This window comes from Synchiropus splendidus, chromosome 2 (genome assembly GCF_027744825.2).
Source record: "Synchiropus splendidus isolate RoL2022-P1 chromosome 2, RoL_Sspl_1.0, whole genome shotgun sequence".
Lineage (NCBI taxonomy): Eukaryota > Metazoa > Chordata > Actinopteri > Syngnathiformes > Callionymidae > Synchiropus > Synchiropus splendidus.
Genome location: NC_071335.1, coordinates 26,801,350 through 26,820,716, shown reverse-complemented (window position 1 = coordinate 26,820,716; position 19,367 = coordinate 26,801,350). Strand labels below are relative to the sequence as shown.

At 45.6% G+C, this 19,367-nt stretch overlaps 2 protein-coding genes across 5 annotated transcripts; one reads left to right on the top strand and one right to left on the bottom strand.

The window, feature by feature from the left end:
• Positions 1-265: 265 nt before the first annotated feature.
• Positions 266-9,629, bottom strand: pla2g6 (phospholipase A2, group VI (cytosolic, calcium-independent)). 4 transcript variants are annotated; one of them, XM_053855983.1, is made up of 19 exons: positions 9,526-9,629; positions 8,436-8,656; positions 8,094-8,303; positions 7,318-7,498; positions 7,062-7,249; positions 6,799-6,895; positions 6,505-6,687; positions 5,516-5,624; positions 4,662-4,772; positions 4,456-4,543; positions 4,226-4,389; positions 4,007-4,157; positions 3,382-3,518; positions 3,142-3,219; positions 2,440-2,594; positions 2,081-2,132; positions 1,875-1,990; positions 1,733-1,806; positions 269-1,024 (listed from the first exon to the last, which is right to left on the bottom strand). In XM_053855983.1, exons 2-19 carry the CDS (start codon positions 8,648-8,650, stop codon positions 880-882), a joined length of 2,454 nt encoding a protein of 817 aa, XP_053711958.1. In that variant the 5' UTR covers positions 8,651-8,656; positions 9,526-9,629; the 3' UTR covers positions 269-879. The 4 variants fall into 4 exon arrangements, with proteins under 4 accessions (XP_053711961.1, XP_053711958.1, XP_053711960.1 ...); XM_053855986.1 differs by lacking the exon at positions 9,526-9,629 and having other exon boundaries at positions 266-1,024; XM_053855985.1 differs by lacking the exon at positions 4,662-4,772 and having other exon boundaries at positions 270-1,024.
• Positions 9,630-10,529: 900 nt separating this feature from the next.
• Positions 10,530-18,136, top strand: cbx6a (chromobox homolog 6a). The gene is made up of 5 exons (XM_053856075.1): positions 10,530-10,720; positions 11,393-11,436; positions 11,507-11,572; positions 12,712-12,772; positions 13,350-18,136. The coding sequence occupies exons 1-5, from the start codon at positions 10,652-10,654 to the stop codon at positions 14,325-14,327; spliced, it is 1,218 nt and encodes a 405-aa protein (XP_053712050.1). The 5' UTR covers positions 10,530-10,651; the 3' UTR covers positions 14,328-18,136.
• The last annotated feature ends 1,231 nt before the right edge of the window (positions 18,137-19,367 follow it).

Genomic DNA, 19,367 nt, shown 5'->3' with positions numbered 1-19,367 from the left:
GCAGCTGTGTGTGTTTTTTTTTAAAGCCACAGCTTCAGCTGATGTTATCTGAACGAGAAGCTCCTGTTCCTTCTCTCTGTTGTGACTGGACCCTGAGAATCCACTCACAACGCACCTGTTTCTGGGTCCTGCTGCTGCTGCTGCAGTCGGAGCAGGACTGACCACAGATGGGATCATCGGGAGCCAAAAGGATCAACTGTGCTCCCAAATATGAATCCACCACACTTTTCCCACAGAGCAAATCACATCAGACATCGCAGCGGGGAAGTTAAACCATCCATTTAAGCCACAATGATTTGGCAAATGGCACAGAAAAGAGACTCAACTTAAGCAGAAAGATGGCTCCCTCTACAGGTCAGAGTCGGAGCTTCCTCTTTCCCAGCTCAAAATAGACCTGTTCAAATGAACACCGTAAACCCAGCGACGAAGGAAACATCTTTATTCATCCAAATACATCAGAATATCAAGAGGCAGTGGGAAAATATTGTGCGAGCATCAGTGTCAGTTTTTTTTAAATAGAGTCAAGTTGAATATGAACATGATAAATATTTGTCTGGAGCAAAGTGCTGGGCGCAAGAAATGTGAGGTGGCAGTCGCAGGTTGGAAGAAGATACTATGGATGTTATGGGTCCCAGATGTTTAAGGCATCATCATCATCATCATCATCATCATCATCACCTTTACTGCTACACAGCCGACCAGTATCTGTCATGAAAGAGGTCTGAAACTAACACTAAAACTGAGGTTAAGTCAAGTGGATAACAGTCTTGGTGCGATGCTACATTATTGATCCATAGAAATCGGCGACGCGACATTAATGGTCCTGCGTTGTTGCAACTGTGTATTCAGTCCGGCCCTCATCTGCCCTTCACCACAGACTCAGTGACTCAGCAAGTCTCTAGCCAGCGACTGCAGCACCTCTCGCTTCTCGTACAGGTACATCTGCGTCTCCCACAGCATGTCGACCAGGACGGAGTCACTCACTTCATCCAGCATGACTTCCTGAGACAGCTGAGGACTCAGTCTGGAAGAGAGGGACACGTCATGCTGCAGGGCTGCCGCACGTCAAACACATGGCTGCCCAAATAAGAGTGGGAAACCCCACAAATAATATTTAGAAATCTTATCAGGCAGGAAATGAATTACACAGAAGCGAAATAAAAGTGTTATGAACTTGACTTAAATTGGTCAAAGTGAGGACAGATCTACAGGCAGAGTAAAATTTAAATATATTACACACCATGTGTCAACAACTGGAACCAGTAGAATAAATAAATAGGAAAAAGATTCAGAAAAAATGGCTCCCAGCCATGTCCAGAACAAATAAACAAGATTAAAATATAAAAAAATAGAATAAAGAAATCAAATTATGTTTTATAAATAAATCAAAAATGTTTTATTGTTTTTATTGATGGTTCATTAGTTTATAGATAAGCGTCCTATTTTAGGAAATGTATGTGTTGTCTGTCAACATAAAACTAAAGCTTGAAAAATGGAGTACCTATTCATATGAAGTACATATATAAGAAGTCACCAGGGACTCAGACTATCAGTTTCCATTTTAATGCTGATTTAAATGAGATAAAAAAATGGACATTTAGAGTCTCTTATAGTCTGGAAGCCTGTTGCACAGCACAGTTGATGTAGTGAACGTAAAGTCAGTATTGAATTGAAATGACTTGAATTGACTTGCCCTTGAGTTTCAGGCCTGCTCTCTGTGAGGTGTTCTCACCTGTGGTAGATGGTGTCGATCATCTCACACCAGGCACTCGCCCTGTCCACCGCACACCCGTCCGAGTCTGTGCACTGTGGAGGCACACGTGCTTTAAAAAGCAGCCACTTTCTGGTGACCTGAGGGGACTCCAGACACTCACACAGTCCACCAGCATCTTGCCCAGCTCTTTGGCTCCGACAAACGACTTGGCCAGCTCCAGAGGATTGGAAGGTCGGAAGACATCGACGGAGCTCACCGCCACTTGAGGAGGTTTCCCTGGTCGAGCATTTGACATCACTTTCTTCTCGATAAAAGGACTTCAGAATGAAGTTCTGATATGAAAGCGACGAAAGGTGATTGGCTTACCGGTACCAAGGGAAACAACAATCCCCAGCCTCTTGATGTCGGACCCTCGACCCTGGAAAATCAGGCCAAAACTGTTATTCAGTTGCAAGACACAAATAGCCTTGGTCAAACAAGCAGCAACAGCTGCCTGGTGTGAGACCAGCTTTCACTAGTCACTCTGGGCTTTGCCACGCAATGGAGTGGGTGGACTATTCAAAGACACTCCCTCAAGCAGCATCACTCCAACTGGAACTGTGCTGGAACTGTGCTGGAACTGTGCTGGAACTGTGCTGGAACTGTGCTGGAACTGTGCTGGAACTGTGCTGGAACTGTGCTGGGAGGGGAACAATTGAACTGCTCGTACTGTAGGTCATGTGTACCTCCGACTTCAAGGCCTTGTTGTACTGGTGGATCTCCGACATGGCGTCCAGAGTGGGGTTGTTGGCCAGCAGCCCTCCGTCCAGGAAGCGGCCCATCGGTCTGAAGTAGGTTGGCGCCGCCCCGCTGGACCTGGCAGCCCGCCACACCAGCTGTTCTGAAACGCAGAAGAGAAGAATCCTCCAGTCACACCTCTGAACCCCAAGACCTATCTGAAGATTTTCGACTGGAGGTGACTACGTTCTAGCGATGAAATTAGGACTGCACAATATTACAGCAGCACAACATTTACCATGTTTGTATAAACAGAATTCAACTTAAAATCATTTTCTTTTACATAAATACAACAGAAAATCATTCAGTTATTGCTTTTAAAGCAAAAAAAAAAACTTGAAACAACGTGAAACACAAAGTTTGGGTGTCGGAATCACAAAGAAGCCACCCAATTCCTTGAGGGGAACCCCACCACTGCTGTCGCGTCTGGATTTTATATCCTCATATGCTAATGCTCACAACCAGCAACCAAGAATCCCCAACTTTTCCCTTGCAATTTCAGATATAAGGTGATTGTTTTTCTGCAGAGACGTCAGTCACACACACCTGCACCTGGACTGAGACAAACGGCAACTGTCGAATTGAAATGTCAAATGAAAGAACACAAAGACTGGTCATATTGTGCAGCCCTAATGAGCATGTACACACACCTTCGTCTGTCACCCTTCTACGCTTTTTTGGTGGCTCCTCTGTGTATCCTACAACCAACAACTCCTCATCCTCCCATCCTGCAACAACACAACCTTCACAGTCACAACTGAGACGACCTGATGTTGGCGCCCTCCAGAGGTGTCTTCCTGCACCCAAATGATTTCAGATTTGTGTGCCCACATGCAACGCTGCTCTTCTTAAACTCAATATTCAGAGTGTTTGGTCGTGTTGTCCTGTACCTTGCGGGACTGTGAGAGGCTTGAAAGTGGCAGTGGTGGTGTAAGGAGGATTTTTGTGGATGGAAGGGGGGTCGTAGTTCCTGAAGATGTGCAGCTCCCCGGGATGTCTGTCCGCCAGAACGCTGGTCACCATCACCCTGCACACGGACAGACGAATAAAAACCCCACGATTTATGACCTCCATAGATGTCACATAAACCTGTTTAACATTCAGATTCTTCAGCTCATCACAAAGGGAGGTTCAAAAGTGGTACAGCATTGACACGGTGCACAGTGTCCAACAGCATTTTATATACAATCAAAATGACACACTTTTCGAAGCTTTAGTTTGGTCATAAAAACTCATTTACATGGAACACAACAAGCTAAATGCTAATAATCCATCCAGCAAATACTGGGTTATAAGAAAAAAATAGGCGCCTCTTAGGTTAGCCATAAAAGAAAAAGTCAAATGACCAGATTATTGCTTACAGAGGAAGTGTCTTCTCTCATGAAACAACAACTTGTGTCTCAATTTAGTGTGAAATCTCATTTTCCACAAGACATTACTACTGTTCCTCACTCAGAGACAGACCAAGGTGCACTGAAGAGCTGCAGCAGATAAACATAAACAAAGCTTTTTCACCTGGGAAATTGGATGTCAGTCATCTTTGTGTTTTCTCCAAACTCCTTCTTCAGAAAGTCCTCTAGTGGTGCGGATTCGTACGGCCGTGACCCTCTGAACACCTGCTCCTTCATGCGGAAGTACAGGCAGCGGAGATACTCCATGGACTTCCCTTCATCGTGAAGAAGACCGCTGCTCAGATCCCAGCCATCACGGAGAACACAAGTTGATTCCACTCACCGTGGACGATGGCCAGAGCGAGGATCCCGCCGGTGCTGGTGCCAGCGACCCAATCGAAAAGCTCTTTGGTGGGTCGGCCCGCTTCCTTTTCCAGAGCGATAAGCATCTGGATCAGCACCAGACCTTTAATCCCGCCACCGTCCAGACACAGAAGCCTGTCCAGCCTGCAGGATGAAAAACAGCCAGTCAGGCTTGAAACATTTTCTACTGCGTGTGCGTGTCACACAAACCTGTGAGCTCTCTGGGGGCTGTCCACGTCACACACTCCCCCGCTCATCGCGGTGACCGCTGCCCCCACGTACATCAGGTCCTGGAACCCTGTGGGCCAATCAGGACAGTCAGATCTGACCAGTGGGAACCACGGGAGATAAAGGGATTTGGACTTGTTGCGTCACCATAATCAGGCTCCATGTTCTAGAACGGGGGGAGGAGTTACCTATGGCAGGTGGTTTGGTCTTGTCGGGCGGGGGGCTGCTTGGGTTGGGAGGGTGGCAGCGCTGGACTCCGACACTACACAGCATGTCCAGCAGGATCTTTCTATTAGATCCTTTCATTCCAGGAACACAACATGCCGTTAGGATCAGTAGCATGCACAAACCAGAGAGACGGGGAAGGATGGAAGAAAGGATGGATGGATGAGTGGACGGACGGACGGATGATAGATGGATGGATGGATGAGTGGACGAGTGGATGGATAGGTGGATGGACGAATGGATGGATAGGTGGATGGATAGATGAGCGGGCAGATGGATGATGGACAGAAGGTTGGATGGATGGATGGATGGATAGGTGGACGGATGGACGAGCGGACGGATGTATGGATGGACGGACGGATAGACGGACGAAGAGACGGACAGATTGAGGGACGGACAGATGGACAGATGGACAGATAGATAGATAGACGGACAGATAGATAGACGGATGGATAGACGGACGGAGAGACGGACAGATGGACAGATAGATAGACAGGTAGATAGATAGTTTCAATAAAATAGGCGTAAATATTATTATATTAATTATTACCAGGTAGTAGCATTTCGGCTAGACAGTAAAGGTCACAAAACTCTTTTGGATGGATCAGATGAATAAGCATAAAAACAGACTCACAAATGGATTAATCGAATATCACAAAACATAAAAAGAGGAAACCCATGAAAAATCACAGGAGAACTCACTTTACATCCACAAGTTACTACATGAGAAACCCAAGTGCTGTGTGAGTGCACGTGCTTGAGAACAAGCTGAAGTGAGTTGACAGGTTGGATCAGGTCGAGCGGTGCAGCTGGTCACCTTTGCTGGTGCGAGCAGCGATCAGTCCCGGGGTTTCTCCTAAGTCATTGTGGATCTCAACATCTGCTCCGAACACGATGAGAGCTTTGATCAGCTCCATGTGGTCCATCTGTCCAACAAAGCAGAGAGTTGCAGTCAGCAGTCTGGAAACCAACATCGTGCTGAAGGAGTCACCATGTTAAATGAACATAGTAGAAACTACTGACAGGATGAGCACAAGACGGGAGACAACTTTAGTCGTGATGTTTTCGAGGTCATTTTACAAAAAAGACAACAACTAAATGTTGAATTTATTGGCCACAATGTGAGGCAGAAGCTGTAACTTCAATTAAAGATGACTTGGCTTTTACTCAAGACATGGCTATTACGGCGACAATAGCTTTTATGAACACTTTCAATTGCTTATCCTTCTTTTGTGTGCTACCGAGTGTTGCTGCAGGAAGGTTTCGACTAACTGAATTATCCTCTCAAGCTAAATAAAAATGTGTTAAATACGTTTTAAATGATTACTCTACATCTGAAATTTTTCCATTCATTTTTTCCATCTTACATTTGTGTATTTTTATCTTATAACTTCAGAATTAATTTGACTTTATTATGATTTTCAACAAAGTTGTCTTTATATGAAAAATAAATGATTATTGTAATGTTTGCATAATCTCATGTTAAGTTAATAAGTGAGCTGCATGTTTATTTTTTAGGCCACAATTGTGGTTTTCATTCAGAATGTGTTTTTAGTTTTTAAATAAACTTAAATTCATAAAATCGTAGTGATGCAACTGCCCTCTTTAACAATGATACACTTTTATTAACATTTATTTTTAAATAAAAAAAATCTATATTTATTCATGATAGCCCAACTCCAATGAATTGACTTACATTTTTTCAAGTCTCTTTGCGATGTCTGAGCAGTTATGATCCGCTTAAGACATGTTTTGTTTCTAAGTTTAATTTTTACGATCAAACAAACTCGAGCTCATGAGTGACACCTTCATGGCCAGGTGCAGCGCAGTGTTCCCGGCCTCGCCCTTCAGGTTGGCGTTCGCACCGTGCGTCAGCAGCACCATGGCGGCCTCGAAGCGCCCCTTCTTGGTTAAGATGTGGAGCGGACTCTCGCCGGTTTTACTGAGGTAGTTGATGGCGCAACCGTGCTCTAGCAAGAGGCGACACATCTGGCACAGAAGACAGACAGTCATCTTCACAAACAAAACGTGGAGTTGGAGCATCAGGCCGATTTTTAGTGAAGACAGTGATCGCCCCACTCCAGTCAAACGTGTTCTCACCTCAGCTGTTTTGGACCAGTGGAGCGGTGTTCCTCCATATATCGGGTCTTCAGCCTGCAGCTGGTTTGGATTCACTTTTAGGATCTCCTCCACACATCTGAGAAGACAGATGGTAAGTGCCTCACCAAATATAGACTCCAAGGTTGATGACTAAAACCTTCATGGTTTAGCAACTACAACGTTCGATGATGACTTTAGTATCAGCTTCCCTGAACTCGTATTGTACTAAGGAGAAGAGAAATTCAACCCCGACTGGCTCTCACCCCTTCTCATTGTACTTCATGGCCGTGTGGATCGGGTAGCCGCTGCCGCCTATGACGTCACACCTGGCTCCGCCCCCAACCAGAGCCTTGACTGCCTCCACTCTTCCCAGACGACAGGACACGTGAAGCGGCGTCTCCCCGTTGTTGTTTAGCTCATTGACGCCCGTGCACATGCGAGAGCAGAGGATCTGAGGGGTGGGAAACATAATATAAAATAACAAGATACTGACACGATGAAAGGGTGCAGAGGATTTACCTGGACCACCACAGCGGTGTCCTGCTTGGCAGCCGAGTGCATGGGCGTCTCACCGTTGTTGTCTTTGATGTCAGTGCGAGCTTGACTTTCCTCCAGCAGCTGCTGCACACAGGCGGTGTCGCCGCGTTCACACGCCAGGTGCAGCGGGGTCTGACCCAGGGAGTCCTGAGTGTTGATGAGGCTGGACAGAGAACAGAACTACTTTGGACTGAAACTGAGGGGAAAAAATGATGAATTTTGAGGATTTGCGAGTGAAAATCTTACAGACAAACCAACAGACCACAGCACTATGCGTTCTTTTGATATTAATTTAGAATTTTTTTTACAGTTAAACTGAACTTATAGTCTAAATAAAGTCAATAAAACATTGTCAAAGATCATGAACGTACATTTTAAAGACAGAATGAATGACATATACTCTATACCACTAACTATAAAGAGTTTATTTGATGTGAAGCCTGGTTTTCAAGTTTTCGATGATCTAACTGTGCTCTGTTTTTCCCTTCGTGCCTGACTTGCTTCAATGGCAGACGTGTTGTAGCCTGCATTCTCAGTGTATAACAACAAATGTGATTCAAAAATATGCCCTGAGAGCCATTTCTTTTTAGTTTCTAAATGTAATGAGAAGAGTTCAGAGTACGAATAACAATGGGGAAATTAAAGATGTAATCTGAGCTCATGCAACATTGACGAAAACAATAATAATAATAATCATAATGAAGGAAGAGAAATAGATATAAGACAGAAAACAACAACACCAAGATTGCAGTTGTCACCTCTGGACATAGTTGTGTTTGAGACAGTCCCTCAGGCCCGTATCCACGGCGATGTGAGCGGCGGTCCAATCCTGGTGGTTTCGGATGCAGTCGGCAATAAGCTGCACGGACTCAACTTTCAGGGGAATTATTTCATAGAACGGCTGAAGTTTAAGGGAATACTGTTGGAACCAGTTTAAAGCTTCTTCCTCCGACCCCACGTGAAACAGTCTGTGAAAGTCAGAACACAAAAATAGTAGTATGGAAACAAATGAATAAACCGCGACCGCACAGCAGCTCGCGTCCATTTTCTAGATCGGGTTTCAACGCTTTGACAAATAAACAACTCACATCACTGCATACCTCAGAGCCACGGCTGGCGTTTCAGGGTTCAGTAACAAACATTCCCACGATGGACCCTGTGTGTTTTTGTACAGGACGACACGCCCTTTCCTCTCCAGCTCAACTCTTCCTCGGCCCGTGCTGTCGGAGAGCGGCACATCTTTCACCCTGTACGGGTTGACGAAGAGGGTCGACACAGAGGACACAGTGTCCAACAGCCGGCCCAAGAACTGCATCGTCACCTGAGACACAAAGGGGCGACAGATCGTGGTTAAGCTCCGTTCAACAGCACGTACAAGGGTCAGCTTTCAAGCAGTGTTGTCGTGGACGTGCTGCACTGTGCGGATCAGAATCAGAATCAGAAAAACTTCATTAATCCCAAGGGAAATTATGTTCGTAACATGCTCTGTACTCAACATATCACAATAAATAATACTATGAAGTGCAAAACAAAGCTATACTAAAGAGCTTAGAAACCATGTGAACACAGGGGAATATTTTAAAGCCAATACTCATAAGACAACTGTAAAAGAAAGTAATGCAGGAAAGATAATTTATGAGAAGTTTAGTAGCTGGGATTTCATTTGTTCTAAAATTCAGATACACGGTAAATGTATTTGAAGCAAAAGAGTGACATGGCTAAGATCAACTCACCAAATAGATGAGATAAAATGATACCTACTGTCATGTTATCTCATCTATTTGGTGAGTTGATCTTATCTCTTTGTGCTGTCTCATAGGAAAACATGTTTAATGTCTCTTAATAACGGCCTTTAATACAGGAAGACAGTTCAGAAGTGAACAGCATGGAACTGAAACTGTTCGGTAAGTAACTTTCAAGTCCTTCTGGGCCCGCGACACGCACATCTTCCAAACAGCTTTGTAGCAGAAGATTACAGAGGTTGGTTCTTCGTTCAACGACCTCCTTCCGAGCCTCCATTCATTCGACTCACGAGTTTAAAGCGTAACAGAAGGAGCAATAAGAGACGTCACTGACGCGTCAAACATCGATTTCAAACCGTCTCGTACCTCACACGCAAAAAGACGAACACACCAAGGAAGCGGTGCGCGGACATGAACGGAATAAGCTGGTGTCACCCCTGAGACTCACCTGAGACTCTCGGCGACTTATGACTTCTGACGGCTACATCAACAAGCTAACCGCTACAACCAACCTTGATGGACGTCGTGCGTGACACAGAGTTACCCAATCAGAGCTCAGGAAAACGAAATAGGCGGGGTTTAATTAAAAAACACTTGTTTTCGTTTATATTATATAATATGATATAATATGATATTATATTATATGATATAATATGATATGATATTATATTATATTATATTGTAGCAAGCAGTGGTCAGAGATGACACAATGGGTTGTCTTTCTGCATCCGTAGGAACTCACAGATGCTCTTTATTGAAAGCAACCGAACTGCAGCAAACAGTGAACACAGCGAAGGCATAAAACGCAACAGCCACTTGAATTATGGTGCCCCAACATCTGAAAACTACCAAATGCATCATGGGTAGTCCACATCACTTCTGAATACAGCAGTCCACCTCTCAGTCGCTACAATATTATATTATATTATATTATATTATATTATATTATATATTGTGATGTGGTCCCAGGTCTTCCAAGAGATTTGACTCTGGGTCTGTCCTTGGTCCTCCTGGGCACATAAGATGCTGAAGGCTCCAGTTGGCTTCTTTTGAAGCAGCTCCGCTTTGAGTCAATCCTGGGTGTCAAAGCTTCACTCCGCCAGGACTGATTCTGGTCATTTGGTGAATCATCCAAAGCTTGTGGTCACAGGTGAGGAGAGAAATTTACTTTGTTTTATTGTTTTCTTTAAGCACTTTTACATTTAAATAAATGTAGAATGATAAATCGGAAGAAATTATGATAATAAGTAACAGAAAAACAAATTAAATTAAATTAAAAAAATAGCTTCCCACTTATATTTTCGTTTTTCAGCATTTATTTCCACTTATTTTCACATTCCATTCGTAAGTTTGCTTCGAGGAAGAAGAGTCGTTGGCGCCCTTGATGACGTAAGCAAATAGTGTCTCTGCGTTGCCGTGGCGACCGAGGGGGCTGACCTCAACCACGTGACACTTAGCAAGCTGCTCTGGCCAGCGCTGCGCGGCTGCTGTTGTGTCCGTGTGTGAGCGCAGTCTAAGCGGATAGAAGCGAGCGCTGCCGCCGGAGACGAGTTGATTCCAATCCACCACCGGAGATGGAGCTGTCGGCGGTGGGAGATCGTGTTTTCGCCGCGGAAGCCATCCTGAAGCGCCGCGTCCGCAAGGTGAGCCGGAGGCGTCCCGCGTGTTTTGACAGATGTTGGCCGCGGTCGGACACCTCAGGTTGCGGGAGGCCCCGGGTTGGAGAGACAACCAGTGCTAGCGAGGAGCTAACTCGCCAGAGGTCGTATATCAAGCCGTAAAACAGCCACACAAAGAATGGGCTGTAAAACAACAAGGCCACCAAGTCAAAAAAACATGGAGGGGCCGTGTTTTTCCCTCAGCTAATGGTTGCTAACCCAAAGTTCATGTATCTACCGTGAAAGTTCAGAGTAAAACTCTTCATTTGCCGCTACAAGAAAGGTCAAAACGGCTTCAACTATGTGCTCTTCGCCAGTAAAGCGCCCCAGATTTCTGCCTGCAGGACCCTCCTGCCACATGTGTGTTATGAACTGGAGCGTATTTGCCCTCGAGTGTGCGCCATATGTTGTGCTTGATGGTGAACTACCGCCTGGTAATAAGAGAAGCTGGACATTTATGAGGAAATCTTTAGTCATCTTAATCGAAAAACTGTCTGTGGAACGCATAATTCTTGTTAAACCTTTTGGAATCGAGGTGTGCACCTCTGTCAGGGGATGAAGTGGGAGTTACCATGTACTCCAGATATTCCCAGCCTGAGAATTAAAAGAAGCCTATCTATAAATGGGAATCACTGTTTCACCGTTGTGTGGTTGCAGGGAAGACTTGAATACCTGGTGAAATGGAAAGGATGGGCCATGAAGTAAGTGCTCCTCACGTTAAGCCCATGCTGAGTCAGTTCTGTTCACCAAACTCTCATTGTTCTTATCCAGGCACAGCACTTGGGAGCCAGAGGAGAACATCCTGGATGACCGGTTGATCCTCGGCTTCGAGCAAAAGTGAGTGATTTAACTGTTGTGAAACATTGTAAGTTGATTTCATGTTTTTTCCCCCAAACTAGCTGTTTGAAATTCACAGTATGAGGACGTAAATAGAGCCAAATATATTCACTTCACTACAATGCCTTAGAGTGTTTTCACTAGGGGTTCTGTCTCTAGACAAAGCTCTTTCGTCTCAGAAGTCCGAGGTGTGAACGCAAGCCAGTCGGGTTTTGGCCACGGGCTTGATCCTAGCTGGAGACCTGCACTTTGTCTCGGGATACTCTCAGCGGGTGGTGAGCTTCACACCTCTGGCGACTCAACGCTAGATGCTGGAAACTACATGTACAGCGTGACTCCACCCATACCTGATAGATGCCGGTCAGTAAAGGGTCTGATCGCTGTTTGGGTGGACAACGTCGTTCAAAAACAAACTCCCAGAACACTGAGGTGTGCAGCTGGGAGCTGCAGGAAAATCACGCAGCGCAGCGGTCCGGGACCCGCGATGTGTGCGGGTGTTTGATAACTCAGGTGTTTTCACCTTTATTAGGTTGATAAACACCTGATTTTATTGACAAACATATTTGCTTATAGATTCAGGGGGGAGATTCAGGCTCCCGAGACAGAACACTGCAGTGTGAAAGCGCCCTTAGAGTGGGCAACTGAAAGTTGAAAGTGAAAATTGCAGTGGATGTCTCAGATTTTCCATTTTATTGTGGGCTAGTGTGGCCTTTTTTGTTTGTTTATTAGGTGCACAGCCCACCGTTTCATGGATTCGAAGTGATCACTCATGCTGTTCAGAAAAATTATGACTTTGTTTCAAGTCCCGTAATGACTGACAGGTCATGCGTCTCCTTTTGACAATAAAGCTGAGGCTGAGAGGACGATTCTGCTTTTCTCAAGGACAGTGAAGCTCTTTCACATGATGACGGAAGGCAGAGCATGGGAACGATTCACAAAGAAAGTAGCCTTTAAACCCACTGAGCTCTGCCTCTGTCAGTAGCCTCAACACAAACTACCCATGCATAACCTCTGTCAACACAGTGCTGATGGGTTTTAAATCCGTTTGCTGGTGAAACCTTGAAACTTCAGGCTGCTGTGATATGGCTCCTCATGTCTTCTTAACTGCCTATTGTCACTCTGGAACATCCTGTTTTTAGAGAGCGAGAAAGAGAACTGCACGGTCCGAAGAAGCGGGGGCCGAAACCCAAAAGTTTGAAGGTAAGCTTCGTGTTGTGCGTCAATACGTTCCGATGATGTACACCAAATGGTCCAGCTGTTTTTGTGGAAAGTCCTGTGGAGGAATGGAACAAAGCAAGAACCTTTAGTCGACCACAATACAGCATCATTTTTCTGTTATTTCCTGTATGCTCGCTCGACAACTGCCTCGCTCGGCTCCGAGAAGTGGAGGCCCTCTTTGTGGTTTCTATTATTGAGAGGAAAAGGTCAAACCTTCTCCAATCCAACCTTGTGCTGCGAATAAAAACGTCAGACTTTTACATTCTCACTGAAGACACAATAGTAAGTGGGGGAAATACTGAGATTTTTTCAGGGATGTTAGATATTTAGAGACATTATAAGTTCAGATCGGAATGTTGATGGTATCGCAAGAAATACCAGCTCGATCATTGAGTCCCAAGAGGCTGTAGAACTTGGTCATCTCCCCCGCACTTTGGTTGTACAGGGATGGATTTTCCCAGATTTTGGGCCTTTAATGGGAACTTGCTCCTTCAAACCCAGTGAGATGCACTTGGCTGTCGTGGGTCTTTTCACGACAATCCATTTCCGTTACTTCCAGACTCGTGCGCCCACATCAGAGACCAGTACTCGGGCATCCTCATCCCGCCAGGCGCCGTCTCGCTCCTCCTCATCTTCCGCACCGAACCGAGCTGCTCCTTCCTCCTCCACGTCTGCTCCCGCTTCATCATCCTCTTCTTCCGCCACGGCCCCCTCGCCGAAGCTCAACTCCCTCGCTGCCACTCACAAGCTGAAGAAAGACATCCACCGATGCCACCGGATGTCAAGACGGCCTCTGTCCCGACCAGATCCCACGGGGTCTGGCTTCCCGGGCGGGGGTGGTTTTCCTTTCCGTCCACACGTCTCTCCGTTTTCAGAGACCGTCCGCATTCTAAACCGACGGGTCAAACCTCGGGAGGCGAAGAGGGGACGAATTATTCTCAACCTAAAAGTCATTGACAAGCCCGGTCGGGGTGGATCCACCTCGAGTCGAAGCACGTCTGGAGGACGACAAAACATCCCGTCCCGCAATCGTATTATCGGAAAGAAGGGTGAGATTCCCTATAGACCTTTCCAGGCCGGACTGCCGATGTATGGGAAGCCATTTGGGCTGCAGTGCATCGGACCGCTGCCTTTTAATCCTCTCCCATACTCAACCGTGGGACCTAGGAATACCTCTACATCCCCGTCGACCACTTCCAGCCCCCATAGCACCGCAGCTGAACAGAAGCAGCCCACCACTGAAGCCTTATCCACCAGCGAAGCTGCAAAACTATCGGCTTCTTCGGCAGATCCCAACCCCGCAGCGGCAGCTTCAGCTTCACCACTTACAGAGGATGGATCTCCGGTGTCTCCTTCTGATCCGCCCCGGGGACCCGTCGAGGGCGGGCCGGGCTGGCGCCCTGAAATGAGGTCAAGTTGCAAGGACGTGGTGGTGACTGATGTCACTACTAACCTGGTCACTGTCACCATTAAAGAGTTCCCCGCCACGTCCACCGCTAACCCACCCCCCACTACCCCCGACCCGTCAAAGCCATAGATCAGTGTAATGAAGTAGTCGAGGAAAGGAAAGCAATGCCACTTCAGCCCTAAGAAAATTGAACTCTGAAAAGTTACCATTTAATCGTTAAAAAGCTCTATTTTTAAGTGTTTAGATACGTCTTGTGCACAGAGTATTGCATTCAGAAATGTTGCTTTATTTATTTGGGGCTCAGATTTAGCTTTTAATGCTGAAAAACCTTGGTCAGAAAAGTGTCCGTACGAATGCACATATGACCCCGGTGCGCCCTAAATCGCAGACTCAAAACTGTCTTGCCACGAGGCTGCAGCACTGATTCTCAACTGGCCTGGTTTCACCCCCAAATGACGAGCCGTGGCCCCAATAACGAAAACAAGTTGAACCTTATTCCATTACATATATACTAAGAAAACAAATTTGCACAATCTCAAACACAATAAAAGAGATTCATTATATTTTAATATAACAAAAGCAGATTATTTTTTTGCAAAGCTTTGCGACCCACTTTTCGGGCCCAACCCACCACTTGATAACCACTCGTTCAAACAACAAATCCGACGTCAATTCCTTTATTTCTCAAGTGAAGGTTGATCAACTTTTGCTCCTGTTAAGTCAACATCTAGCGCACTTTAGCCAGCACCTATCGAGTATAACTAGCATCCATGAGCTATGTCTTGTACTCCCGTGTCCCTGCACAAGCTAAATTTCCAAATTTTGTAACCATAAATGATATATATAAAAACATGCATCTATTTTTTTATTAGGCCCCTATCTAAATGCCAATTCATGTATATGAATTCCCTGTCCAAGATGTTGTTAGCCTCTGTACAGTTGAATGTTTGTTTCTGTTCTCAGCACTTCAATACAGTGAGGAAATTAGAAGAGAAATTAGAATCTTCTTTCGTATGTACAGCAATGTAAAAGCAAGAGTTAATGGCTGTTCACCTCTCTTGTCGCCATTCTGGCAGCCATGTTTCAGTCCTTGAGTGATTTCGTGAAGCTCCCGCCGCATTGATTTTGTCTCCAGAAGTGACACAATAAGCTCCTCTATGTGAAGACATCGCTATTATATTGAGCTTTCACGGTCTGGATTCAGGCCGTCGAACAAGAAGAACCTTTTGTTGAGCCGTGATTTTCAGTTGGAAGGATGAAGTTGCCGACATTCTTCGGCAGCGTTAAGTGCTCCTTCTTTTCAATGCACATCAGTAGAGCAGCAGCGATGAGGTTCCTCACACGAAGAAATCCACAAGCCTTTCTTCTCTTGCAGAAGTTCGGGCATCTTGAGGGATTGTCTATGAATTTACTAGTTTGTTTTCACTCCAGAACAAGTCTGGAGGTCCCATGGCAGCTATTCCTTGGGTCAGTGTTGAATCCAAGGTCCATCTGAGTCCGTTCTTCTCATGTTAATCGTGGCTGGCGTCGTTCCTCCTCATCGAGGTGACTCACGTTTGTTTCTTGTGTTGTTTCTTTGTTACATATGAGAGAAAGGTGTGGCTTTGCTCCAGGATCAGAAAACCACAGCGCTCTGTACGCCATGGAGGGAGGGGCGTAAAGGTGCAGGGCACTTCACTGAAGCCCTATGGTAGATGAGTTTGAAGGTCCAGCTTTGTTACTTGGCTGCCTGCTTCCTGAGAAGAGTGAAACCACCAGGTTGCTCTCCTCCAGTCAATCATACACAATGGCCTTCGAAGTTCTACCTGCCGAGGTGAAACATCGTCTGCTTGTTGTTGCATCAAACTCCAGTGTCGTGCCCTCGGCTCACTGGATACACCAGGTGGCGCCCTCTCTGTCGTTGCCATTGCTGCCACAGAAAAGTCAACATTTCATCTTCAAAACATTCAGAGAGTTGCCTCGCAATTGAGAAACAACGTGCCTTGTCCAAGCCAACGTTAGCTCGCCTTCATTCTCGACTGTTGAAACAGTTCACTTGCGCAAGATGCTGTTTTAGTTGCCCCAGTCCAGCTCTTATTCCTGGAAAAGGAATATTTAGGCCGTAGGGATGGACACTCGGTCTCGGCTAAGCTGGCATCCATGACTAAACTAAGACCCAGCTCGGGTCCTGTCGGACAAATCTGAGCTCTTCACACCGCTACGTGTCCTTGACTATCTTGCCTTTTAACATTTTACAATGAATCCCAATTTTCTTTTCTACTACTGGATTTTACAGGTTCACTTATAGCTCTGTAGGGTTTTAGACCTCCATCCTCCTACCATCGATTGTCTGAGGTTGGGGGCGGGTACTTCCCTCACCCCACAGACCTCCAGCTCACCTTATCGAGTACCAAAGGGTCCCCAAGCCAGCCGAGGATTTCTCCAACGCGTCTTGTGTTTGCCTCCTGCCGTACCACACGAGAGAGGCGACTGAATACAAAGCCTGAGCCACCTCAAACTGGCATCTCTCGACGTGGAGGAGATGAGTTCCTCTAAACGCGGTAGTCCGCTCACTCTGCAGAGGAAAGTCTGAACGTTATCCAAGGTCTTGAACTCTTTTGGACCATTGAAATACAGGGCTCATCCCTGGATTTTTCTCATAGTTGGTGGTCTCTTTGGAGAGCAGCTCCCATCCGCTCTGATGAGGAGAGCATCAGGACACGTTATCGTTGGCTGGTGACATGGTAGCTCTCGCATTGCGAGTCACGCATGTCAACAAAAACAGAATCCTTTGAATACCAGTGTTCTGGGTCCACGCCAGGGCCTCCTCCCGGCAGGACATGCCCAGAGCACCGCGCTAAGGAGGCAGCAAGGCTCTTGTGCGGTTCTACTTCGAACCTCTCCCAGTTGACTGAACTCCTCACCTAGTCTCTAGGTCCAAGGCGCCCTTTATATTTTTGGTTAGATGCTAGTGAGCCTCAACCTTACGGCCCATTGAGTCGTGTTTGCTGCTCCGGTGTGAGCAGATGCGCAGTCAAGGCCACATGAACTTTGAAATCGCTGCAAGTGTCCGACATCTTTGCTGAAGCTTACATGGATTAATGCCACAACTTTTATTTTACAGTCCACAAACAAGACCGTTTTTTTACTCTTAAGAAACCCTTAACTTTCATGTAAATCAAGACTGTTCTTTTTACTTGCCATGCTCTTCTTAGGAATGTAACTTATATCAAGGACTACCGTGAAGATGTGTTTTCCAAGTCGAGAAGTGACCCTTCACGATGTAGTGGCTTGTTTCTCAACCCTGTAGGGACTTAGCTTTATTTTAGACAAACCTTTTTATATGCAACCTTTAGTGGAATATTTGAGGTTTTCTTCAGATGGGAAGGAGTGAGGATTCTGTGCTGTTTTTTCCTTGTACTGTTGAGTCACATCTCTACTATTATGCATACTAATGTGATGTTGTTAAGTGAAGTTTTGAATCCCACACAAGCTGACCGTCATATCGTGTCACAGTTCAGCAGTGTCGAGAAATATACCCATGTAATGTATGCAAAAATTGAAAGCATGTGGTGCTTTTATTTTGTATATAAACGTGCGTTCTGTGTCCAATATGTGATGCTTTTGTGTTACTCTTCTACAAAGCTTTCCATTAAAGTGAAGAAGCAACGTGTTCATCTGTGGTTCCTGTGTTCTTCATCGAGGTCCGATTCCTTCCATGCATCTCTAATGTAATATTAAATCGCCACAGAACACAGCCAGATTTAAAATATGATTCATGGCTTTTATCGTTTTGTACGGCGAGAATTATTAAATCTATAAATCAAGCTTCAGAGTAGACCCTCTGAGGCTCGGCATTTCCTTCAGTTTAAAGATTTATGGCTGAAAATGTTCAAGGTATTTCATTATTCAGCAAGCTGCTGTTTCCTACATGTCCACTGGTGGGCGCTGTTGAGCCTCTTTGTGGCCAAAGAGCGCTCGTGTTCATGGTGTATGACGGCAGCACATGTGGGTCTCATTGGTCAGTGTGGATGTGTACTCTTGTGTGTACATTTAGCAGAGTGGGTGTGTTGCAGAAGCTCAGCGCTGCCAACTGGGGAAAAGTTCTTTGGCCTCACTGTCAATAATTTGTATCAATTGTTATTATTTCATGATGATATGTTATTTCATCATAATATCACGTTATTTCATCATAATATCATGTTATTTCATGATGATAGTATCGTATTATTGACAGATCGTATCACGTTATTTCATCATAGCATCGTGTTATTTTATGATGATAGTGTCATGTTTTTTTCACCATAATATCACGTTATTTCATGATGATACTATCACCTTGTTTCATCATAATGTCATGTTATTTCAAGATGATAGTATCTCATTATTGACACATAGTATCATTTTATGATGACAGCATCACATAATTTCAAGACAGTATCACGATGGTGGCACATTATTTCATGATTGACATGTTATTTCACAGTACTTTTTCACTGTGTTTCTGCAGAAACGCACCTGTTTACATGTGTGTGTGTGTGTGTTGTGCTGCTCATATCCATCCGTCATATTTGGTCGCTCAGATTAAAGTGCGTGTTAATCATTCTGAGTGAAATCTTGACTGAGGTGGAGCAGTAATCTCTCAGACCTCCATCATCCCTGGCTCCTGGCTGGCAGGACACCAGTAAGCCCCGGGGCCAGATGGAGCCGAATGGCCGGCGCCGCGGCTGCAGATTATAATCCACAATCTGGGTTGAACTGGTCAGCGCTGCTTCAGTGAGATGCAGCCAGCCAGGCTCACCTGAACCAACAGAGCCTCTGGGATGATTCCCCAAGTGTCTTTGACAAACCCTTTCCAGGTCCTTGATCCAACACTGCACCAGAACCACTGGTTTCATAAGCAGCGCCGACATCAGACGCAGCTTGATCTGGGTGGGCTGGTGCTGAATCTTTCATGCATGCTCCCGATTCATCTGACATCAACGCTCTGCGTGTAGATACAAGTCGGCCGGCGCTTCGACAAGACGTCTTGTCAGAGTGACGGGAAGACACGCCAGTTGACCTTCAACGTCTGCTGCACGTGTCGCTCTCCGTCACGGCATTTTTTCAAGATGAAGAACTTCAGCTGGAACGTCCTCATTTCCACTGCTACTGTCGTGAGGACGTCAGTGAGGAGGCTCGGTGGAAAAG

Bases quoted from the DNA above. Each gene is read 5' to 3' on its own strand.
- cbx6a (XM_053856075.1), top strand. From the start codon at position 10,652: ATGGAGCTGTCGGCGGTGGGAGATCGTGTTTTCGCCGCGGAAGCCATC. The intron at 11,437-11,506 runs GTAAGTGCTCCT...GTTCTTATCCAG, and splicing joins TGGAAAGGATGGGCCATGAA to GCACAGCACTTGGGAGCCAG. The intron at 11,573-12,711 runs GTGAGTGATTTA...TCCTGTTTTTAG, and splicing joins ATCCTCGGCTTCGAGCAAAA to AGAGCGAGAAAGAGAACTGC.
- pla2g6 (XM_053855983.1), bottom strand. From the start codon at position 8,650: ATGCAGTTCTTGGGCCGGCTGTTGGACACTGTGTCCTCTGTGTCGACC. The intron at 4,773-5,515 runs GTGACCAGCTGC...CTGGAATGAAAG, and splicing joins CGCTGCTCGCACCAGCAAAG to GATCTAATAGAAAGATCCTG. The intron at 4,544-4,661 runs GTAACTCCTCCC...ATTGGCCCACAG, and splicing joins GACCAAACCACCTGCCATAG to GGTTCCAGGACCTGATGTAC.